Below are 24,158 nucleotides of genomic sequence, written 5' to 3'. Positions count from 1 at the left end.
GACGCCGCAGGGGAGCCTCCAGCAGTCTTCTCCGGTGATGCGAGAATCGGCGGCAAAAAACGAAGAAATGCTCATCCGATTCAATTTCATGGCAGAAGTGGCACAAGGGTGAGGTTGCTAGATCTGCCCGGTAAAGATACCTGTTAAAGGGGGGGAACACCACACCGAAACGAAGTCAGCGAAACTTCGCACGAGCGAGTTTGGCAGAGGCTTCTTTTCCACCGAAACCTGAGGTGGTCGAATTCCGGAGAGGTGTGCAGCCCGTGATCGGACACGTCCTGGGCCAACAGGTATTGTCGATAACGGGCTAACAACACACAAGCAAACGGGGGAAGCACCTCCACAATAGGTAACGACAATGCCATTTTCGCTAGTGTATCCGCGGCTTCATTAAGGGCTAATCCACAGTGGCCAGGCAGCCAGACAAGCCTAATTGCCCGCACATACGTGGGAACGAAGGAGTAAAAAGTTTTAAGCATGGGACTGACAGTTTCTGAAGAAAGGACCATGCACACGGAGAGGGAATCCGTCAGTATCATCACTGAAGATTGCGCCGAATCGAGTTTCAGAACAGCAAGAAGAATAGCCAGAAATTCTGCATAAAATATGGGAATATAATCGGGTAGACGCAATGAAAAAGACCAATTCAATGCCGGAGAGAAGATACCCACCCCAACTTTCTCATTTTTTCCAGAGGCGTCGGTTGCAATAACCACGTGCGATGGGTATTCGGATTGGTGAGCCAGGAGAATGTTTTTAATTAAGTTGGTTGGAAGCAACTTAGCATGTTTTGGGAATATGTTATCAAAAGAAACCTCCACTACTGTGGGTTGAGACTGCAAGAGGGGGACTGATAGGAGCGTGGTGTTTAATGGATGAAGTAAAGAATTGGCAAAAATGACCTGCGGGCGCCGGATACGAGACCAATTTGAGCCGAAAAACGCAAATGCGTGTTGGACAAACACAGCCTGTGATCTGGCCAGCGGCGACTCTAGGTACTATGCAAATGCATTTATGGTGAGATATTTAAACCTGGAATTCAGCGTTGGGACTCCGGCCTCCAAGTATAATACCCGAATCGGGACGTAACCGGGTAGGCCTAAGCAGCAACGCAAAGCTTGTCGTTCCAGCTTCACCAAAGGCATGAGCTTATATGTCGCGGCGCCAGAGAATACAACACACCCAAATTCTAAGATTGGTCGAACATACATGCTGTAAATCATCAAGAGCGTATCTGCCCTCAGACCTGTTCTTTTGTGGCTAAGACCCCTCAGTAGAGCCACAGCACGGGAGCCTTTCGCAGCTAATATGTTCAATGTGTAGGCGCCAATTCAATTTTCTGTCATATATGACCCCAAGATATTTTAGCGACTCAACCTGACGAATGGTTTGTTGGTGATACGATAACGAAATCGATATTTGGTCCGTAAGAGGGAACACGAGGATGGCACACTTATCAATGTTTAAAGAAAATTTCAAAGTATCCAACCACGCTTCTAGGACATTTAAATATGATTGAAGGGAATGAAATAAGGAATGGATGTCTTGCGATGAAGAGAAAAAGGCGATGTCATCTGCATAGACATATGTATGCACATCTCGGTGAATGGGTATGGAGCTCAAAAGCACATTGAATAACACTGGGGAGATAACAGACCCCTGGGGTACTCCACGTGTCTGCTTATACCGGGAAGATGCGTAACCATTTTGGGAACAGAAAAACTCTCTGTTTTCCAGAAAAGCCGCTACCCACGCAGTAATGTACTCCGGAAACGAATAGCGAGCTAGGAGATCTAGAAGGATGCCATATTCCACACTGTCGTAGGCTTTCGAAATGTCCAAGGTGACCAATGCTGCGATCTGCTTATTTCGTCGGGCCCAGTGGATGCGACTTTCCAAGTCTATATGCGCCCACCAGATAGAGCATCCTTCCCTAAAACCAATTTGTCTGCAGTTGAGTATGTTCCTTGTACGCAAAAACTTATTAATACGGGGAAGCAAAACGCGCTCAATTACTTTTACAAGGGTGGATGTTAGTGCTATTGGCCTAATATTATCAATTGTAAATCCAAGCTCCGGTTTCTTTAAAAAAAGTAAAATCTTGGCCAAGCGCCATTCAGGAAGTATCCACGCGTTTTTAAGAGAAATATTAACCACATTCAACAGGTCTGCCGGGGCTTCATTGTACAACAGTTTAATCATCGATGCGGTGATACCGTCTGGACCAGGCGCAGACGCTGGAAGACGGGAAATTACGCTATCTAGCTCGCCTATAGCGACCTCTTCAAAGTCAGCCGTGCCAAAATTTCGAGAGCCTGTCGACGGAATCCTTGTCGCAAACCGCAGCTGTAGATCACTCGCTATGGTCTCTAAGAATTCAACGGATTCTTCTGGCGTACGAACCAGGGAGGGTGTGTTCGGAGAGACGGGAGATGATTTCCTAGACCTGAGAAACTTGAATAAAGCTTGTCTACGATTCGGTTGTGATAGGGCGGAAAATCGGCCAATATTAAATGTATCCTTCGCACGTGATACAGTTCGCTTAAAATTTGCGCGGTGAAATTTAAAATTAACCCAGTTAGCCGGACTTTGATTGTGGAGAAGCTGCTGCCAGGCGGCTTTCCTACGCCGGAAGTCTCTAGTGCATTCCTCATTCCACCAAGGGCTACAAGCGGTGCTATGGACTGAGGATACCGTAAATTTTGCTCGAAGGATGGAATCAATAGCAGAGACAACGCTTTCAGCCCTGATTGTCTGCTCCATAGGTGAAAAAGCTGAGATGGCTTTGCACAGCTCCGAGGAGAACTTATTAACATTGACAAACGAATGTACTTTGTGGTTTGGTATTTTTGCAGCGCAAACGATGTCAAACAGTACCGGGGTGTGGTCACTGTTAGTCTCGCAGTCAATTGTGGACCACGAAGATACAAGCCCTGAGGTCGCAAAAGTGAGGTCTAGGACAGAACGAGATTGACCACTTATAAATGTGGCATTGCCTACATTTCGGCAGTGCAGGTTATTATCCCCTGCCCATTCCCAAAGACGTCTCCCTGAGGTGTCAGTCCTATATCCCCAAGATACGTGGTGCGAGTTGAAGTCCCCCGCCACAACCACAGCTTTTTGGCTAACCGAAAGGGCCGCATCTAAAGCTCTAACTTCGCTAACTCCGTGGGGAAAATACACATTTATCAACGACACAGGGCGGCAACCCGGCAGAAGTAAATCAATGCCAAGTATCTCACAATCTGAGGACAAAAAGTCGAAAGTTTTGAACGCATTACGGCAGAAGGTAATGGATATTAATATCAGTAAGCCGCCACCGCGACCTTGACGGTCCAGGCGGAAGGTTCTGTATTTGGGGAACGTAAAAATTGTGCCGGAGTCTAACCATGTTTCCTGTAGAAGAATTATTTCAGGTGAAAATTTAGCAGTTAAAGTATAAAGGTCCGGAGAAGAGGAACGAATCGAGCGGCAATTCCATTGTAACACCTTGATAGAAGCCATGATTAGTTGATATTAGCCTCCGTCACTGCTCTGGTAAGGATGTCCTCCGATGTATTGTCGCATAACTGGGCTTTCCTGTTTTTCGACTTCGCCGAAGGGCCTGGGGGAGGTGACGTGCCTCTTTTGTTGCAAAAGGTCACAATCATGTCCCCCGTCGATGTTTCATCGCACGGATCTGGAGGCAACGGGACTGAGGAACAATCAATAGGTGGCTGGCAGGCATCCTGGGGAGCGTTCGACAACAGTTGCTTCTCAGTAGATGGGGTGTTCGGGGTGATCTGACTAGTGGAGGGAATCACAGCTGGCGCCGTTACTGCATTCTGCGATGGCTCTCGCGCTAGCACTGTCGTGTCATTAGCCGTGGTGTTTGTAAGGGGTGGCTGTACCAAAGAAGCTCTTATTGGCTGGGGAACTGGGAAGCTCTGAAAATGAGCAGTGGTGGCCTGAGGAATGCTTAATGGGGGATGAGGTAAGTTTGGATTTGCCTGCTGCATAAACGTAAGCATGCCCTGAAAGGCGTGGAGCAACTGAGAGAACTGCGACGACATAACTTGAATTTGAGCTTCCATTTGCTGAAAACCTTCTGAAAATATACCTGAAAGGCGGTCAACCACAGCTGGTATGGCTTTTGCGACAGCAGCATCCACAAGTGACGGCAAGGAAGAGTCCATAGCAGTGACCTGACGAGAGGCGACACCCGCGTATCCAAAAGCCCTTTCTTTAACGATGGCCGTGGCTTCTGCCCGTGAACAGCGACGCTTATCCAGGACCTCAAGCACGCTCACTTCCTGAGCTCGTGCGGGGCAGTTAGAATAGTTTGCTGGATGGCCCTGCTGACAGAGACAGCACTTCACCTCGTCTCCATTGCAGTCAGAAGCTGTGTGCGCGCCCCCGCATGAGCAACATCGAAGAGTCGATTTGCAACCCCTCAAGGAGTGACCAAACCGCCAACACCTTGTGCACTGAAGAGGACGCGGGTTTAAACGGTCAACTCTGAAAACCAGCGGCCAGACCTTAATTTCAGAAGGGCAAGAGAGACCAGCAAACGTCGCAATAACTGACTCAGTGGGGACTTTGGTGTTATTAGCCTCTCGACTACAGCGGTGCACCGCAATAACACCAGCCTCTGCAAATTTGCGGAGCACGTCCGAAGCACTCAAATCTGCGCTAACACCACGAATGATGCCCTTTGAGCACGCAAGATGATGAGGGATGAACGCACTCACCGGAATGGAGCCGAACATGCGACAGTTTAGCAGGTCAGAAATGCAGGACAGGTCTGAAGATCTACACACTAGGCCACCCTTGCCAAATTGCCGGACCTCAGTCACCGACTGGTAGTACTGCGTGGCACCCTGCAGCGCCGACTGGACTGCCTCGGGATGGTTGAGCCGAATTGACGCTCCATTGGTTGGCACCAGAGCCACGGGGATCCTGTTCACGCCACCACTCGAGAAGAAATTCAGAGGCAGCTCCTGCGCTGAAAGGGAAGCCGACCAGGGCGATGGCCCCTGGCCGGGAGAGCTGAACGACATCAGCTCGCCTGCTTCCCGAGCCTGCAATTTAGGGGAAGCTTCACGTTAGACAATTTCACTTAAAGCACAGTAAAAATTAACCCGAAATACAACACCCTTGGCCAAACCCCGAAAGGGAAAGCAGAAAATCGAAGCCAGGAACCGAAGACACGTCAGTGCAGCACGAGGACGCTCGGCCGGTACGTCTCGAGTAGAGATGCGTCGCTCAGGAGTGATCCGGTTCTTTTGAGCCGCTCTTTTTGAAGAACGAGTGAGCCGTGGCTCAGTAAAAGTGAGCGGCGGTTCTTTTGGAGAGAGGGAGACCCTTCTCGCCCCCTCAGTGATCAGTGTCGAACGGGGCGAGCCACAGCACTGCAAACCATGAAGAAAAAGCCAACGGAGCCACTCCACTGCCGGGCCAGCTGGGGCTAATTTTCCAAATTTCTCCAGCGCCCCCTGTCGTGGGAGCAGACAATTCGAGCCAGGAGAACCGGATGCAGTTTTGACCCGTTCATCGGCTCTTCCGGTGAGCGGATCCGCTCAGTTACTGAGCGAAAGAACCGAAGACGCGGGTCAAGTGAGCCGTCGCTCTGCGCCATCTGTTATCGGCGCGGGAAAGCAACTGTACTGCCGGGCCAGCTGGGGCTAATTTTTCAAATTCCTCCAGCGCGCCCCCTGTCGTGGGAGCAGACAATTCGAGCCAGGAGAACCGGATGCAGTTTTGACCCGTTCATCGGCTCTTCCGGTGAGCGGATCCGCTCAGTTACTGAGCGAAAGAACCGAAGACCCGGGTCAAATGAGCCGTCGCTCTGCGCCATCTGTTATCGGCGCGGGAAAGCAACTGTACTGCCGGGCGGCTGGGGCTAATTTTTCAAACTCCTCCAGCGCGCCTCCTGTCGTGGGAGCAGACAATTCGAGCCAGGAGAACCGGATGCAGTTTTGACCCGTTCATCGGCTCTTCCGGCTCTTTCCGCTCAGTTACTGAACCGAAGAACCGAAGAACGGCTCCCGCTCTTTTCGAGAGCCGCTCCTCGCGAAGCGGATCTTCTGAGGCGCCATTTGGGAACCGCGATGGCGGCGGCGGTGAATGACAGATCGGGAGGCCGCAATGGCACCAGTGAACGAACTGCGTCTGTATTTTCATAGTAATAGGAAAATAAACTCCTGTGACCATATAATTCGCTAGAATCACTACAGTTACATTTGTGCGTGTAGCTGTTGTCCGAATCAGGAACGAGCCGCATCTTCTTAACCGCTCAGTTCCGCGGCGATTATCGGCTCCCGGCGGTTCTTTGGCAGAGCGGCTCTCCTAAGAACCAACGTTCAGCGGCTGCTCGCTCGATTAGAGAATCGTGCTGAGCATCGCTCTGAAGGAGTCGTGTCGGCACGTTCCGGTAGAGTTATTAGAGGCGTATCGGCCGACCCAGCTGGGTCTTGTGTGCAACTTTCGCGTCATCTATTATCGCTGCCAGAAAGCGGATCCGTCGACCTCGCTTCGAATAAACTGAACAAAGTGTTGTTCACCACCACAATATTAAAATTAGTTTCTTGTATTATGTCCAGAATCATTTTTTCTGGCGTCACAGCTCACTAGTAGAGATCATATTTGTGAGGTTATAAAGTTGACAAAAAGTTACATTTTCTTCTATATATATCGACCGAGAGTGATTCTGAAATACCACTGACACATAAAAACCTTTGTAATGATGGTGAGGCCAATTCTTTTCAGCACAAATACAGCGGTTGTTGTTACAAAATAAATGAATAAATAACAATTGAGTAATAATTTAGATTATGAATGCTTAACACAGATTACAAACCTAAATGAACCGCTGAACCGTTCAAATGAACCGGTTCACTTCAGTGAACTGAGCCGTTCTGAGCCGCTCACTGAAGTGAGCCGTTTTGCCCATCTCTAGTCTCGAGAGTCGCGCGCAAGAAACACGTTGCGGATAGCGGTGGCTTGCAACGGATTGGCGGATGGGAAAATGATAACGGTTTGCAATTAAAACCGATGAAAACTTACGCCACGGAGTAACTACGCGGGACACACAAAAATACACTTCAAGGCTAGTTGAAGTACAAAATATGCATGTTTTCAAAAGAACTCCCGTTCTGTGCCTATGGCTGCACCGGGTTTTTGAGCAACGGGCCCTCAGTTACTCTATTGAAAAACCTACCATGCATTTTTGTTCTGTGATTTTAAAGCGAAGCTTTCTATACGTCGCTGGTGGCGATCGTCCAGCCACCAAAAAGCACTGCAGGAAAGCCAACTTTCACACAATGGGTTTCGCAAAACGATGATGATGATGAGCAAAGGAACATTAGAGTGTACTAGAATAGGCACATCAAGCACCTCAAGAAAAAAACGCTTGCCGTAGTTGGAATCCAATGAGAGTCCCTCGGGTTATTAAGTCAAAGTCTATCCGATTACGCCACTCCGACACGATTTAAGCAGTCTGCGAAGCCTCCTTGATCTCCATCCCATCACAATTGGAGCGAATGAATCCCTCACAAAAAAGCCCAGCATTTCAACCACCGTTGTCATTAGACGAAGGGGCGTACGCACTTAGTTTCCTCTGCCTCCGCAAACAAAAATTCATGACATTCCTGACTACCTTCTGGATATACAGTTAAACCTGGATGAAATGAACCTCTATGTAACGAATTTCTGGACTTAACAAAGTTTTTCAATTCCTCCATTTCCAGCCCTATTGAAACCAATGCATTTGCGACCTCTATCTAACGGAGGCATGGCTACGGATAACCTTGATGTAGCGAATCTGCTACACTGATGAGCCATTGTTTTTTGCACTTTTCTGAAAAATCGGCTGAAGATATGCACTAATTTAGTGAACTTTGCCCACACCGCAGACTACCCTGCCTTTTCATTGCGAGTGTGGTGTCCATTAGGTGCTGTGTGTGGTGCCTGTCGGTGTGTAGTCGCGCGTCGCCGCTGCTTTCTGAGGTGTAGGTTCATCGGTGATGAGTTCTGCTGTCAGAAAATGAAGTTTTGTCTTTTCAAGACAAGCTCACAATTTCAAGAGCCGTCTCAGTCTACAAGAAAGATGAACGTTGTCATCCAGTACAGTATTCCAGCTAGCACTTTCTCAAAAAGTTTGAGTTCGGTAAAGAGCATCAAGTTTGCGAAAAGGTGCCCTTTCAGCACACGTTTGGTCCTTGAAACTGGTTAAGGCACCGAAGAGTGTAACAAGGTAAAATTAAAACTTCAGTTACGTTTGTGAATGCAGGGGTAAGTGACCTTGATTCTTTGGAGGGTTGTGTACTGAATAACTTTGTGGGAAAGCAGAAGGCACAATGCACGCATTTTTGCACTGTGAATAAATTCTTAAAGGGAGAGTTCACTATCCATGACATCTAGCATTTTGATTTAGTTTCTGCTTCCTTTATGGGAGCCTTATATCGAAACCTCCATGTAACGAAGAATTGCAAAATTTTATCAACTTCGCTACAACCACGTTTAACTGTAGCTCAAACTCGCTTCTGATCCACTTGAGGCTATAAAATAATTACAAGCACAACATTCACAAACGCAGATTACATGCAAGCCTCCCGGACACAACTGGAGTGTGCTTCCTACGGTCCATTCAATCCAACCTGCACCTCCTGAACCAGTTCACAGCAGTGCAAAGACAGTTCCACCATCGTGCGCAATCGACGGAACCAGACCTGCACTTTTTCCGCCTACTTCTGCACCTCCCCAGCAAGGAGTGCAGGCGCAAAGCAATGAACTCGTCCCGCACCCATTGGCACTGCCGGCGAATCGAACGGTGCAGTTCAGGTGCTGCGAGCTGCACCACTGAAACGAACATCGGATTGTTGCACCACCTGAACTGGTTCATGTGGTGCAAGTGAATCGAACAGACCCCTAGTATCTGCTCTCCACTTCATTTTAAGCCTACCGAATGAAGCTGTGCACACTGTTGAATAGTTAATTGAGCATGAAAACAGACTTCAGGTTGCGTAATAATTTTACTTTAAATGTAAAAACATTACGCTTTTCGACAGCCACTTCAGGTCGAAACACAAGCTTGCTGTAGTGTCGGGGTTTCCTGATCTACGCGTTTCCCACCCCGTCAACATTACTGTTACCGGGCCACAGAGGGCCTGATTGCTGGTGGGACTACGGGAGCCAAAGAAACACAGGCGGTCTTTCGCAGAGTTGGGGAAATTCGTGCTTAGTCCAGGTTTGCCCAAGGTAGAGGAGGCTCCAGGCGCCGACGAAAGGAAGCTTTCACTGGGGCACAGAAAGGTTCCAGACTGAAAGAGCTGTAGTTAGTTGAAATTCACAGTGCGCATAGGGATTCGAATCAGGTGGTGTAAGATCAGGAGCCTTGCTGTCGTCATTGGATTCCCAGAAGGCACCGGCTTCTGTTCCTTGTTCAAGCAAGGAGAGAACTGACAGGCTGCTCGCCAAGGCTATGGATTGCGGGCCACAAAGTCACCAAAGACTGATGTCCCTGAGGCAGGTCCACTGCTTATGAGAAGCCACCTCCTTTCTGGTTTCTTGCAATGCTGGTGGGACTTGTTTTCGATGCTGACAGTCCACGCCAGCAGGCTCCACTTTAACGAAATCGGATAAAGGCTTCAGACAGCTGCGTCCTCATTCCAGGATGCCTTAAGCTCGGGCAGTGCCAAAAGCGTTGGAAACCTTCACAAGTCCAGGAATAGCCCCAGTGTGTATCCAAACGTTTTTCTGCCCACAGTCCTATCCCTGTGGAGTAGGCATTGGAACGAGCGAATGCCGTCTTGCTTTTCCACTTGTGTGCAAATCGTCGTAAGCGTTGCACTGTGGGCGCAGTGGATTGATTGATCTTGAAGCATAAGTATTGCGTGTACATCGCCGATTAAATTAAAGATTATTGTCACTTTCGCTCTCTCTCTGTCAACTCATCTAGTTGAGGCGGTTGCGGGTCCTCCTTGAATCTTGACTCTCAGTCCTGTGCATGCGCTCCTTGTAGACCACCTTGTCATCCAAGATCATCTGCTTTGAAGAGCCAGCACCAGCTTGGCTTGGAGTGGTCTCCTTGGTCGCTTCTTCACTGGGGAGCACAGATCCTACCGCTAGGCCACGTTCTGAGCTCGTACTGAGCGCTGCTCGGTCGTCCTCGCCTGGAGCATGTTCCTTGCTGCTGGCAGCAAGCCCAGAGGCCCTACGACTAGGCCTGGGCGAGCTGACGGTTGGCGTGGGATCGCCACCAGAGGCTTAATTGATGGGCTGACTGCAAGAGCCGAGCACGAGGTTCCAGCTCGCCAGCATGTCCCTAGCTGCCACCCGCTGCTTGGGACAGGGCTGCGTCCGCGGTCAGCAGAGGCCTCCGTCGGCGCCCGCTCAGTGTCCTCTAGGCTCTTCAAAGCAGGCGGTGGTGGTGTTTATAGGCACCACGTTCCTTAAGACCTGGAAGGCAGGGCAAGGTCACGTGACGTCCAAGGGCAGTTGCCGGAGGGATGGCCAGTCCGGCAGAAAATGGCCCCACGGAAAGGTCGGTGGAGGGTGGGGTAGAGAGCACGTCATTGTTCTCGAAGGAGTGGTTCCCTGTTCACAGGAGTCCGTGAGCAGACCTAGCATCGACCGCTCTCCCGGTTAGCGCAGGAACCGATCCGAGGGTTGCCGACGCACATGACGGCATGAGAAAGCTGCAAGCACTGGAAGAAGACCGGGTCAGTGGCAGGGTCCGTTCCACAGGAATTCGTAGCAGGCCGGACAAGGCTGGCTGGCTGCTTTGCGAAGTCGTACATTTCTTGGAAAATCGCGGATGTCGGCCGGCCCCGAAGGGCCCGACGAGAAAGGGACGCCACGCTCCAGTTCAAATTTAAAAACCAACGCTCGCTATTCCACGGGCTCAGCCCTCTGGTGGCAGTAAGTGGAAACACTCAGATAGGGAAACCCCGAAAATATCTACACCACTACACTCACCGGCGTCACCGCGGTTGGTTTCACCGCGGATGCAACACGCGACCACGTCCTTTATCATACTAATGCCGTTTCCGCATCGCTTCACACAGTTCAGTCATTGTGGTGGTGGTGGTTGTGTGGATCAGACGGGGTTAGTCGTTAGTCCCACGACCCCACGACGTCCGCGGAAGAGCCCGAGACTCGTGCTGCATTCTGGCAGGCGTTGACATGCCGACGAAGACTTCGCGGACGCGGTGGTTGCTCGCGGCGATGGCTTCGCCCCCGAAAACTCCACGCTGATTTGGCTGGAAGCAGAATCGCAGAACGTTAGGCCTACTGCGGCGTGCTTCCACGGGTGGCGTGGCTTGCTCGATCGCTGTAATGCGCGGTTCAATGGGTGGCACGGCCCAGGCGAAAAAAAACAACTGGAGGACCATTTGGGCTTGCTGAAAACACAATTGGTTCAAATGGAACCATTTGCATTTTCAAATGGTTCCATTTGGCCCAATCGTGTTTTCGACAGGTCCAATTGGGCCTCCAATTGTTTTTTTCTCCTGGGGGTGACGCCCAGCCGGTTCAGTCTTCAGCCTGGCACTCCTGTGCACTCTCAGGCAGAGCTGTGCAGCAAAAGCTCCCGGCGGAAATCATGGATGCGATAGGTCCGCGGCCACAGAACTGGAACACAACGCGGTCGCGGCGGAATGACGTGGCGTTCTATTCTGAGCAAGGCTTGTCCACAGACATCCTACCATCCCACAGACTTCATAGTGTAAAAGAGGCGGATAGCACTAGCGAAGCAGGGCTAGAAAACGCGCATCAGAGCTCGTGGTTGAGATTGCCACTTATAAAACAACGGCCCACTTTAACAAGTGCACTAGTAACTTGTAGCGCCAGCATCCCGTAAGAAGCAGCACCTGACTGCAGCTTAGACTTTATTCCGGCGAATCATTCCGTGCGGGCACGTGCATCATTATCATCATCATTATCACCGCGCCAGTTTCGATGTGGATACTCTTTAATGGCAGTCCTGCCTTCGTTTTGGGCCACATCTCTGGGATCTGCCACAGAGATGTGCATGCTTGCAGCCATTCTTTCAAGCACTTCCGAGAGCAGGCACCCAAACTGTTAGGTGCTCTTCTTGATTGTATATTTGCACCTGTACAAAAATTTGACTTTTCTCCCCCCTCCAACCTCTGGCCTCAATCAACCTGTTTCGATGTCCCAGTTGAGCATCCCCAATGGTGCAGTGGACGTCAGCCCTGCGTATGGCTTGGCTCATCTTTTGGCGCAGAGTGATATCATAATTGGTCCCCCCGAGTGGTGCTGGCAGGCTTATCTGACCCATTCCGCAGCCGACAACAGAGCAGAAGCGCGGCATGATAGTTCATGAGGTATCAAGAATACGCGACCAAGTATAACGCCGGATGCCAAGCATGTTGCTGGGAATTGAAACTGATGTCGACAGCTCCATAAAAAAACCACCTAAACTTTATTCAGCACATAAGCTCTTTGCAAAAACAACGGAATTTTTTCCTTAAAGAAAAAATAGTATTGACACAACACCAAGCGCGTATTTATGAATGTTTTAAAACTCGGACATTGTCCAATCACAGTGCAAAAACACTTCGCATTGTACTCCGTCACATAGTAGTTGCAGTCACCGCAAATGTCGCGTGGTATTCTTTCTTCTTTACAGCTTTATAAAATAAATACTGCTTTAGAGACTGAACTAATGATCAAAAGCATGCTTATTTGAGCCAGTCTATGCAATGCACACATAAACAGAAGTTTGACAAATACACTGTGGCGTCCCCTTAACGGCTTAACTGCAATAACCATGCACGATGCCAATTGGATTCAATAACTGAGAGTTGAGGCGATGAATTTAACAGTTGCAGTGCTGCGCCCACCTACCTTGGAGCACTTCCATGAATGGTCTGTTCCATTTTTCAACGACCAACACGACCTCCAACTGGGTCACAATATGAAATTGTGGCTTTTCCCCCGTGCCTCCCCCATTTTGGTAACAGTGCACTGTGCGCGGTGAACCATGGCTGCTTTTCGCGCAAAAACGAAGGGAAGTTGACGGAGTTTCCCTGCAGCCTTTTGTTGCTTACAAATTTGGTTATGTTAAAGTATTTGATATATCAAACGAATCATGACAAAGTGAGATCCAGGCGTGCGCAGGTTGACGTCAGCATCTGGATACGATTGTGAGGCTTGTATTTATTGTCTGGTGGCTCGACAAACATAGGTCTTGCAGTGTTCTATGTTTTATACGGAATATATGTTCCATGCGGTCTTGCAGCATTCGCCAATATTTTTGCAGAGAGGTCAGCCGAAACTTCTTCCCCTTGTTACAGGCAACACTATGGGTACGTCAGCACCTCGCGAGATGTCACCAATGAACAATCAGCCTCTTCACATCTATGGGGGAAGGCTGGTAAGGTTTTGCGAAAGTCACAGATGGGTCTCCGTTACCAATGACCACACTGATGAGGCGAAGCTGTGAAGGAACTGAATGCAAAGCCTGCCACATGCTTCAAGACTCGCTCAAACTGAATGACGAAAGGTGGTAGACACTCTGATCTTGGATGCAAAGACTGGAGGCTTAAATTAAGTGCGTCGGTCGGAAAAAGACATAACTCTGCTCACACGAGGATTCATTGTCACGTTCAGTGCAGCAACGATGATGGAATCTGAGTGGAAGCTATTGTAGGAGACTGGGATCGAGGTGGCAGGTGCAAGGATATGTGCAAGTGAAGTAACCTTTACAAAGCACTCCAATCTAGGAGTGCAGTTAAGCACAGGCACAAGTGCCCATTGGAGTAGAGACCCGGCCAATGCCAACAACAGGAAAACAGAAGTACTGAGGGCATGATATGTGAACAGCAGCGGGGCTAAAGTGACCCCCTATGGAGACCCGGCTGAAAGATGCACGTTTCAATGCTGTTGGAAATCATACCAAGAGTGATGCTAAGAAGGGAAGGGGACGCCAACCTTGTGACCACCAATGGGAGTTTTACATGACGTTTCCCTTCCGCCTAGCTCTGCTCCTTGCGCCTGCTTTGGAGATGAAATTTCACACTGCTGATGGCTGGCCCTTGCGTTCCTTCACAATACCTACATCCTCTTCACTGACTCCATTCGTACAAACCTCCAAAAATGCATTTCCCTTATTCGCAGTTCCGCAGGTTCTGTACATTGGACTGCCCATCGAGGCGATCCAAACTCAATGCTTGTCCCCCAACGCAGCGCTCCATGCGTCCGGCCCCGATCCCACGCAGCGGCTGACCATGGCCTGGCTAGTCCGCCACAAAAGCTCAGCCAGCACTTCATCCTGGGCGGCCGCCGACGGCTTGCAGCGGCAGCAGTTGTTGAAGTAGCCACCTCCGGCGCCCGCCAGGTCCGGAGCCGTGGCGCACAGCACAGTCGTGGCAGCCGCCTGCTCCAACGACTTGGTGAATGGCCGCACGAGCAGAAACAGCAGCCAGTAGAACCAGCTTTCCCCGGGCAGTCCGGTGAACACCATGTTTCCCGGGTGAACGGCATAGGCGTGGACGTCGCGTGGCCCCCAACGCCGCTCCAGTTCGGCCGCAAAGAGCACGTTGCAGAGCTTGGTGTCGTTGTAGACGAACATCGGGTAGTGGCCCCGGCCGGTCGGGTTGGACAGTCGGTCCTCGGTCAGGTTGGCGGCCGAGAGGAAGCTGAAGCGGTGGCTCTCGGACGCCACCACGACGACGCGTGATGGTGACGACACCACCAGGAGGGGCTCCAGCAGCATCGTCAGGTAGAAGTGGCCAAGGTGGTTCACCTGTGAAGACGTTTATGCACCGAGATTACAATGGGGCACGAAAAACTCTTGAACACCTTGAAGTAGCGCAAACTCGAGCTGGACACAAGACGAAGGAACTACAGCGCTGACTTTTTCTTGTGTCTATCTCGAGTTTGCGGGGTCGTGCGACGATAATTGGAACACATTAAAAATTTTTCCTGAGCGATCCGCCGCTCTGTTCGCGCTCAAACTTCACACAAAGGTCACATTTTGTGTTCCATTTTGTTTGACACTGGGAACAACGATGGTACGTGCCTGTTTATTCTAAAAATAAATAAAAACGATTCCTGCCTATGGGAAATGGCAGCTGATTTGGACGTGTGAGCCAGTGCAAGCTGATCTTGGAACGACGGCGCCGCCTGGGGCATTCAGAGCGAAACGCACATTTGGGATTCACGGTAGGAAGGAGCCAAATGAGCTAGCAGACGAACAGAAAATGCGATGTGAAAGTGGGTTTTCTGATCGTCTGCTAGCTCATTTGGCTCCTTCCTAGGTGCATTTTCTGATCGTCTGCTGCACCATTTGGCTCCTTCCTACCGTGAATCCCAAATTTGCGTTTTGCTCTGCATACCCCAAGGTGGCACCGTCGTTCCAAGATCAACATGCGCTCACTACATAGAGTTTCATACTAATATATACTAGAGGAAAATCTGTCGGTGCAGTCGCGGGCCGCCGTGGGTGGCGCCATTGCCACCAGCGACGTTCCTCGCCTACTTGGCTTAGCTAAACATATGGCTTCTTTTTTGTCTCGCAGCCAAAATCAACAAAAAAGGGTAACATTTTTTTCTTGTTCATCGTGCGTGAAGTTTCTACATAATCACTGCCAAATTAATCTTTTGTGAGGTTAAATTTTATAAGAACAAAACAAAGTTGATGAACCTTCTGCAGTAATACTGTTGCTTTTTTTGTGACCAGAGCCAACTTTTCAGCCTGTTCATGAGCCATGTCAAGGACAAGTGGAACGTTCCTGCCCGGTACATGAAGGAACGCTCGCCGAAGCGCGGCTCCCATAGACAGTGGCGCCAGATTTCCCTCTAGTATATATTAGTATGAAACTCTATGGCTGGCTCGCACGTCCAAATCAGCCGCCATTTTCCCATAGGCAAGAATCGTTTTTATTTATTTTTAGAATAAACAGGTAAGTATCGTCGTTGTTCCCCATGTCAAACAAAATAGACCACAAAATGTGACCTTCGTGTGAAGTTTGGGTGTGAACAGAGCGGCGGTTTGCTCAGGAAAATTTTTTTGAAGTGTTCCAATTATTGCCACACCACCCTGTATTTAAAATGAAACAATTTTCGATTCACTGGAAGGAGGATTATTTCCCAACAGTCCATAGCCAGTCTAAAACAACTATTTGTGATCATCCTAAACAAGCGCTAGAAAAAAGATTTCAGACCTGCAGCCACGTTTGACACTGCCATTACAGCACGTTTCGTTTTGAATATGCCAGGTGTGGTGTCATTACTCTCACGTGGTAATTTTTTTCTTTTTTATTGTGACCAATGGGTCTCCCTAAGCAAAAACTGTTTTTATTTGGTTTATCCATAGGCAAATGTCATCACCGCTGTTTGTGTTAAGCAAAATAGGCCTTGAAATGCAACTTTTGTGTAAAGTTTGACAGCGAATAGAAGAGCTATTTCTTAAGAAAAAAGATGTAAAGTCATATCATTTATTCCTGCGACACCCTGTATGATAAAAAGAGAAATAATGATGAGAAAATTTTAAAGCTAACAGCCCTGCCTTCCCAGTGGTATCTACACCAAATACGTCCTCAAATACTAAAAATACTCTAGAAACAAAGTGTACAGCAAAAGGATGAACACTGAAATGTCTGATTGCTAGGAAAAAGTAAGAACACCACCCGCAGTCCTACAACCTACTCAATACAGTGATACCTCGTTAACTCGAACTCGCATATCTCAAAAAATTGGCTAAGCCGAAATTTTCCGCAGCACCGAACCATTTTCTACACGTCCTATGTATTTGTTTCCATTTATTTCGAAGTATCTTTGGGCCAAACTGCGGATATCTCGAAATCTTGCCTGAGAGTGAAAGAACGAAAATTTTGCCGCCGCGGACCGTTTCCCAAGATTTGCGCAATGCTGCCGCACCTGAGTCCCTTGATTTTTTAAATGCAGAGCATTTCAGTAACTCACGATGTCACCCGCGTTAACGTCCGTAGTCGTTGTCCGCACCCCTCCCCCTACAATGTAAAAAAAAATACTATCCGGCGCCTGGTTTCGATCCCTCGACCCTGCGGGCGGAACGCAATGTACATGGTGCTCTACCCACTGCGCCACAAAGCCGACACAGAATGGGAGGCTACGAACGCGCCTTATATCCTTGACTCATTCAAACTACGTCAAGAAGCTGCTGATACAACGCATTCACTACCACCAACTCCCCAAACACTAAATGTTAACGCAATACACCCACCCCCTATGTGACGCATTTACTCGAGTCCCCCTCACGGGGAGATGGGCCCAAGTTTTTTTTCTCGTTTAGCCACACCTACCACAAAGCTGATGTTTTCCCCGAAAATGAAGTCTTAGCCTAGAGGCATATCAACTTTGTCACGCAACCCTGTGGCACGTCGTGTGACAGTAGGGACATGTGCAGAGGTACAGCAGGCTGTGTTTGTGACAGGAGAACTTACGGACGCCAAAATAGTTGAAATGGCCACAAAAGGAGGGGACGGCAAAGATGGGGGCGACGACGACGAACCTCCTTGAGGAGTGCAGCCGGCGGGCAAGATCGGCTTATGCAAGGTGTCAAGCAGCTAGAGGACTCCTTACTAGGCCCGAGTGCGACCGCAAAGCAGATCAGCATTACGCAGTTCTTTTCTGCTAAGCAAAATTGCAGTGCCACAAAACCCAGCCGACGAACGCCTCTTGTTTTTTTTTTTTTTTTCTCTTTCAAACCTCTATGAAAAGCAAGATTGGAAGCTGCTGTTGATGAGCTGGTAAGTAGTAGCGCCTTTGTTGCAAAGAACTCAATATTTCATGACAATTCGCGCAACTTTGCTTATCTCAAAAATCCGCTCATCTCGAATTATTTCCCGGTTTTTACTACTTCGAGTTAACGAGGTATTACTGTATTTCCCTGGATACAGCGGTCTCACTAATTCTGCATCAAACCAATAGAGGAGAACCGCAACGCAGTCGAACCTACCATGCTGCCTGCCTCTCGGACACCAAACACTTTCTGGTTACAGGCTCTGTACAGACCAAATTGCGAATCCTCAGCAACATGCACTAAGCTCAGCTGAGCTGGTGCTTTGAAACAAAAAAAATATCACCGATGTTGCTGTGAAATTAAGTACTATTGCACACTAATTTCTGCTCACCATACACCTAAACTTATAAACCTAATCCATGGACAACCACTTATGCATTTTTGGTGTGGTAAAACAAGGGAAGTTCTGTTTTAGGTTTCGTGGAACTATTGGTCCAATCAATGCTGCAGCACGCACAATGGCCATCGCCTGCAAAGTGGACACATTTCGCCGGTGCACGGTATTGGTCCGCTGGCCCGCACCCTATTGCCTTCAGATTAGTTTGAAGTTCACTCAAATGGTAACACAAGAAAAGCAGCCCCAGTGGAAAACAACCGTGTGCAACCATTTAAAGCGGCCATGCAGACAAAACACAAGTTTGGTTCATTCCATAGGTTGCCTCGTTAGAATCATACTGACACCACCTTTGCTGCAGACTTCGCACAAATAAGGTATATAATTAGGAACAAAGGGAATGGCCATGCGACCCACTCGCTCATTTCGCGCAACAGAACCTATGATGTCATTCAAGCCAGCTCTGCGATTGGCGGAGGCCGGCAAAAGCAAACGCACGTTAGGCAGGTCTTATAAGCTTGCTGAACAAGCTATTTACGTTTAAGTGTAATGTATATTCATTTTACAGTAGTAAGAATGGTGGGGTAAACAATGAAAGTTACGAAAAAAGACATAAACATAGAAGTACTGATGGGCACTGCTGTTGGTACTGGGCGCACTATGCTTGTTTTAGCTCCACATTAGTCCACCGCTTTGGAGTTGTCTTACGTAACACTGGCCGATTGGCGTAAGCGATGTTGTCTTACGTGACCCTTTTTGTGAAGGATACGCCATGTTTCACGAAACGATTACTTTCTACAGTAACAAAAACACGCCAGGTGTAAATACGGTCAAAAACAAAGCAACGGCAGACAACGGTCCATGGCTGAGTATGGCAGGACCTGGGAGGACTGACGGCAAGCAAGGCTGCAGTGCTGAATGGGGCAGTGGAAGTTCATTTGAATACATGCCGTTATGACTTCATCGCAGACGTCACGAAAATGCACAATTTGGTGGGCGAATTAAAATTTAAACCTAAATAGATTAATTTCTAACTGAATACGGAACCACTTGCTGCCGGGAAAGCGCTGGGGGCACTATAAAACACAAAATCTTTCGAACAAAACAAACTTGTATTTTGTCTGCAAGGCCCCTTTAAAGAACAAAGCTTGAATTTTATTTTTGTGGCCCCTTTATCGAACGTGCCATCAACCACCCTGCCCAACGTGCTCGTCACTGACCTGGAAGGTGCGCTCGAACCCGTCCTCGGTGAGCGAGTGTGGGATCGCGAAGACGCCCGCATTGAGGATGAGCATGTGGAGGCGCTGCCACTGCTGCGCGAAGGCCGCAGCGAATGCTCGCACAGATTGCAAAGAGGCCAGATCCAGGGGCAGGAAGGACAGCTTGGTGTCTGGCCGCTGGGCCCTGGCTTGGGCTATGGCTTTGGCCACGGCATCGGCCGAGCGGCAGGCTATGACCACGTCGCAGCCATGCGAGGCCAGCGCCATTGCGGTCTGCAGGCCGATGCCCGAACTGCCGCCCGTGACAATGGCCGTCTGGCCGTCCAAATTGCGCCCGTGCAAAACCTGCAGGAGGGGAGAAACACCAGTAGGGAGAAAGCATCAGCAGGAAAGGCAAGAGATAAGAGAGATAAGAGCAAGAGATAAAAAGATAAGAGAGATAAGAGCAACAGTTAAACAGATAAGATGTAAAGAGAGATAAGAACAAGAGATAAAAAGATAAACTGTAAGGAGAGATAACAGGTAAAGATATACGATATAGAGAGAGATAAGAGCAAGAGATAACTTATTTGCCGGTGTTCAGCAAGTTACATTCAGATTGCCTGTGGAATTCAGGCACTTCCTGAGCACACCCAGCGCCGTCCACCGGTTCACTCGGAACACTGGTTCAATTCTCTTGAAGAACTGCTAAAACAACTCCGCTGTTTGGCCACGATAGCCCAGGGGTAGAATATCGGGTTTTGGAGCGAACGGCCTGGGTTTGAGCCCCAGCAATGCCAGCTTTTTTTTTTTAATTATCTGAATTTTTACTTCAAATGTTCTTTTAACTCAATTTCACGCAATAGTATTGCAAATAAGGTTGGTTTGGTATCTTTTACGTCAGTTTAGAGGTGGGGCGTGGCGTATCAATGCGCTTATTTAATGTTCTGCATCACACCAAAAATGCCAGACTTGTACCTATGTTGGAACGAAATATTGGGTCGAGCAGAGAAGCAAAAAAGGCAAGTTGGCCTCTTTGACTAAAGGAATAAAACACTGGACCGAGAAAGGACCAGTGGACATTTACCACTGAATGCTCATTTCCTGAACATAAGAACAATATGCACACAAAAACTACACGTCCCCAAAAGCCCCCCTTAAAGAGTAACGCAGCGCAACTTATTTACGTAAAGAATGGTACTCCAGTGTCCAACATTACTTCGTAGTTAACAAAGTTGTACTTATGTGTCACGGCAGCTGTTATGAAGGAAGTGAGCCGTGTCCAGATGAACATAACTGCTGCGTCTTGTGGCAAAAGGGATTAGAAAACTGAGATGAGCAACAAGACTTTTAATGCCTAGCTAGCCCAGGAAAAAAGGTGTAAGCTCTGCTTTATGCATGCTGATCCTTGCCCAAGCTCAGGAAAAATACTCTTACAACAATTTAGCACCAGGGACCCCCTTTCCGCACAAAGCAACTAGCATATGTTGGCACAAAGTCAAAAGCGGAGCTAAACAGATAACGTGTGAAATTCAACTTCGCGTTAATTTTAAGCGTCGGGCAGATCATAACATGCCCATATTTTGCGCGGCACGAAACGTTAGTGCCATCATTGAGGAAACAATGCGAACTTGAATTTGGTGGCACAAGACTATTGCAGAAATTTGTCCTGCAGTGTCACAGCAGCCGTAGTTGCCCAATGAGTGAATAAGCGCTGTGGTTTTGTTGTAAATGCACAGATATGCAAAGATGTGGCAAACGCAAAGTACACCTGCATAAAGCATAATTGAAAAGCATACCTGCATTTACCGCTCTTTCCGTAAATGCAAAGTGCGGTAAATCCAAAGATGCTTTGGCCTTTGTGCTGTAGGAGATGACAAGATAAGCTATGCATAGCCTGAAGGAATAAAGGCACTGTAATTAAATTCCATTGGTTGGGGCTACAGATTCCTATTTTCCGTTTCATACTGTAAGCAATTTACACTGAAAGCAACACTGAGAGGAAACAGAACCACGAAAAAGCGAAATATTTAGCTTCGTTTCACAGTGAGAAAGGTTATCAGAGTGATGGACAGTGCGGAAAAACAGGACGACAGGAGAGCCCACAGATGCAGTGTGTGTTGCGTCTGTGTGCTCTCCTGTCATCCTGTTTGTGCTCTCCTGTCCTGTCCTACGCAGCATGTACTGAAAGCCACGCGCTCCACTGTTCGTATTTCAATTTATCACGATAGTACCAATTGGCCCGCCTACAATCATGCTGCAGCGAAAGGCTATAATTGCGCTAAAGGTGGTCGTTACGCATATGCGAACTGACAAACCCATTCAAACAGCACACAACTTGTTCCAGGTTAGAACACGCAGCTTTAAATTTAGATACGCAGCAGCCAGCAGGGTCAGCAGAACGAGTTATGTGGCTGCTGTTGCTCTGCTTCATTCACACGATCAACTGATGACAGCACCGCGTCCATGCCTGCAACTACACACTACAGGTACAACATCGAGCTTAGACAGCCGAGGGAGAGAAGTGCCACGCGCGTTACTTTCTTGGTGTCCCGGCAGTCTTTCGGTGAGGAGGCAAACTGGGCGAATTTTTCGCCCATTGGCGCTAAAACACAAAGTGGAAAACATTTCGGCGCCAGTTTACCAAGCAAACCGTAAATGCTTTTGACACATTAAGCTCGAGCCAGAGGGCCATAAACCAAAGGCGCGCCCGTACATAAGTCAACACAGCATTCAAACCAGTTGCAGATACCCTATCAGTTGCATACACTTTGCCCGCAATGTAACGATTAGAACGCTTGAAAAACAGCCCGGAAAGCTTGGACGATGTAGAGTGACCAGTGCAAGCGCTGCGGTTGTCATCTACATCGTCCAACTTCTCGACGCTGTTTATCAATCGAAGTGCACCCCCCAATGTCAATTATGCATTGAAATGCTCATCGGGTTGTGGGTTACGTCGGGTTCGCCCGGGCCGCTCACCTGCATGGCACTGGAGCTGGCGTCGAAGCGCTGCCGGGGTGCCGAGCCCCCTTCTTCGACGGGGAACGCGAGCCGCGGGTCGGTCTGGCTGCGGCGTCCCGAGGCGCGCTCGACGAAGGCTCCGTCGCCGCTGTGCTCCCAGCCGAAGGGCAGCTGCGGTGAGACGCGCTTGCGTTTGCCCGTGCGCGGGTGCGTCCACTGCGTGCGCTGGCCGAGGTGGTCCGCGTAGTAGACCGAGCCGTCGCTCGTGGTCCGCTCCTCCCAGCCCGCCGGGAGCTCGTCCTCGCTGTCCGTCTCGGGCAGAAGGTCTGCCATCGCGTCGCCCCTGAGCTAGCCTCCGAGGAGTGCGCGATTCCAATCACGCCTTCGGGGCCGGATTACCTTGATGGCATACGTGCTAAGCGATGCGATCAGCCACAGAACCGGGAGGATTTTAATCAGCTGTTTGGGAGACGAAGAGCTGGATGTGGGTGCTTTCGATTCACCTGCATTACACTGTTATGGGGTTACACCGGTTCACGCGGTGCATAAATGCGGTGCAACACTCAACCATTCGTGGCACATGTGCAGCTCGCAGCTAGGGTGATCTCTTTTATGCGCCTAGTTTACCCAAAACGATTCAGAAGTTCTTTGGCACATAGAGTTTCATACTAATGCTTTGGCAGTACAAAACTGCTCTCGCGAATTATATAACATGGGCTAATAAACTATGGGGCTCTTTTGGGGCAGTTTTTAACAGTTCAAAACTTGCATCACGTCGGGTGCAGCCGCGGTGCAGACTCGTGCAGAACGAGCATTCAGTGCACTCCCGACGGAGGAGGTGCACGATGGCGGCAAGACGGCGCCTGCATTGAACGCAGCCTTCAAAGTTTATTGCCAAACGGGCCATATCTAGCATTGGGGAAGGAAAACTTGTTACTTCGCTGCAAGATTTTGAGTAGATGAGAAACTAGCGGACCTGTGTGGCGGTGGCTGGGCGCTTGACCGTCGAAGTACGACCACAAAAAAAGGCCCCATTTGCCGTTCACCTGGCTGATGCACTACTCTTTTCCTCGTGCTTTAACGACCGTAGGAGCCACCTTCGGTGCTGCCGACTGTTCCATTCGCTGTGTACTTTACCGCATTAAAAATAATACGCGTATACATTAATGCATACTCGTATTAAAATTGAAATTTGAATTCATATATGATTACTTGTTCTTTTCCCTGCACTTTCTCACTGCACAATCTGACAATATAAATGAACTCTTGTGTCCTGGCCGCTACTCCCTAAGCTTGCACGCGACCTCAGTACATTTAGGAATTCCTCCTTCTATTGCGTAAAGATAACTCACAATGGAAAATTCTCGTTGAGTGGCAACCAACTGATTTTGTGGGAGTAATGGTACATGTACTGACCTGGAGGTTCATCAGCGCATCACATACGTTTACATTAAAAAGTAGCACATTTAACGTTGAAAGTTGGTGCGTGCTAAATTTCAACGAAGTTACTATAAAAAGAGGAACGATGAATAAAAGCAGATGGGTTGAAGGCCAGTTTCACGTATGTTTCTGGAGAAACATGCCTCCTTGCCAGGAATTTTACTATGCATTTTGACTGAAAATAACAAGTTTGGTCCATCCTGACACCCATCCTATCTCTTTCTCCTTCTTCGAGCGCTAGCAGTCATATTGAAGGTTGCAAAAAAGGTTTATATGAAAGTACACTGAATATTACATTCAAACAAACTTAACGTAACACTTATGCCAATTATCTGTGCTCGGGCCACTAAATTCTTGCATTGTATGAGTAATTGTCAGCACTGTTATAAACCACAGAAAAACAAGCTTTATGCATTTCCTTCTAGGGAGCAGAACC

General features: G+C 48.8%; 2 protein-coding genes across 2 annotated transcripts in view; both read right to left on the bottom strand.

Moving 5' to 3' along the window:
• The window catches only part of LOC144168946 (uncharacterized), an 81,874-nt gene that overhangs the window by 12,325 nt on the left and 45,391 nt on the right, over positions 1 to 24,158 (bottom strand). The window lies entirely within an intron of this gene.
• On the bottom strand, positions 12,402 to 22,810 carry LOC144168943 (WW domain-containing oxidoreductase-like). The gene is made up of 3 exons (XM_077697941.1): positions 22,301 to 22,810; positions 19,343 to 19,687; positions 12,402 to 14,749 (listed from the first exon to the last, which is right to left on the bottom strand). Exons 1-3 carry the CDS (start codon positions 22,613 to 22,615, stop codon positions 14,168 to 14,170), a joined length of 1,242 nt encoding a protein of 413 aa, XP_077554067.1. The 5' UTR covers positions 22,616 to 22,810; the 3' UTR covers positions 12,402 to 14,167.

The sequence above is a fragment of the Haemaphysalis longicornis genome, unplaced genomic scaffold (genome assembly GCF_048455015.1).
Source record: "Haemaphysalis longicornis isolate Haplotype H1 unplaced genomic scaffold, Haemaphysalis longicornis Haplotype H1 scaffold_2, whole genome shotgun sequence".
In the NCBI taxonomy this organism is placed as follows: domain Eukaryota; kingdom Metazoa; phylum Arthropoda; class Arachnida; order Ixodida; family Ixodidae; genus Haemaphysalis; species Haemaphysalis longicornis.
The sequence above is the reverse complement of the archived record's forward strand: the minus strand, read 5'-3'. Positions and strand labels throughout refer to the sequence as shown.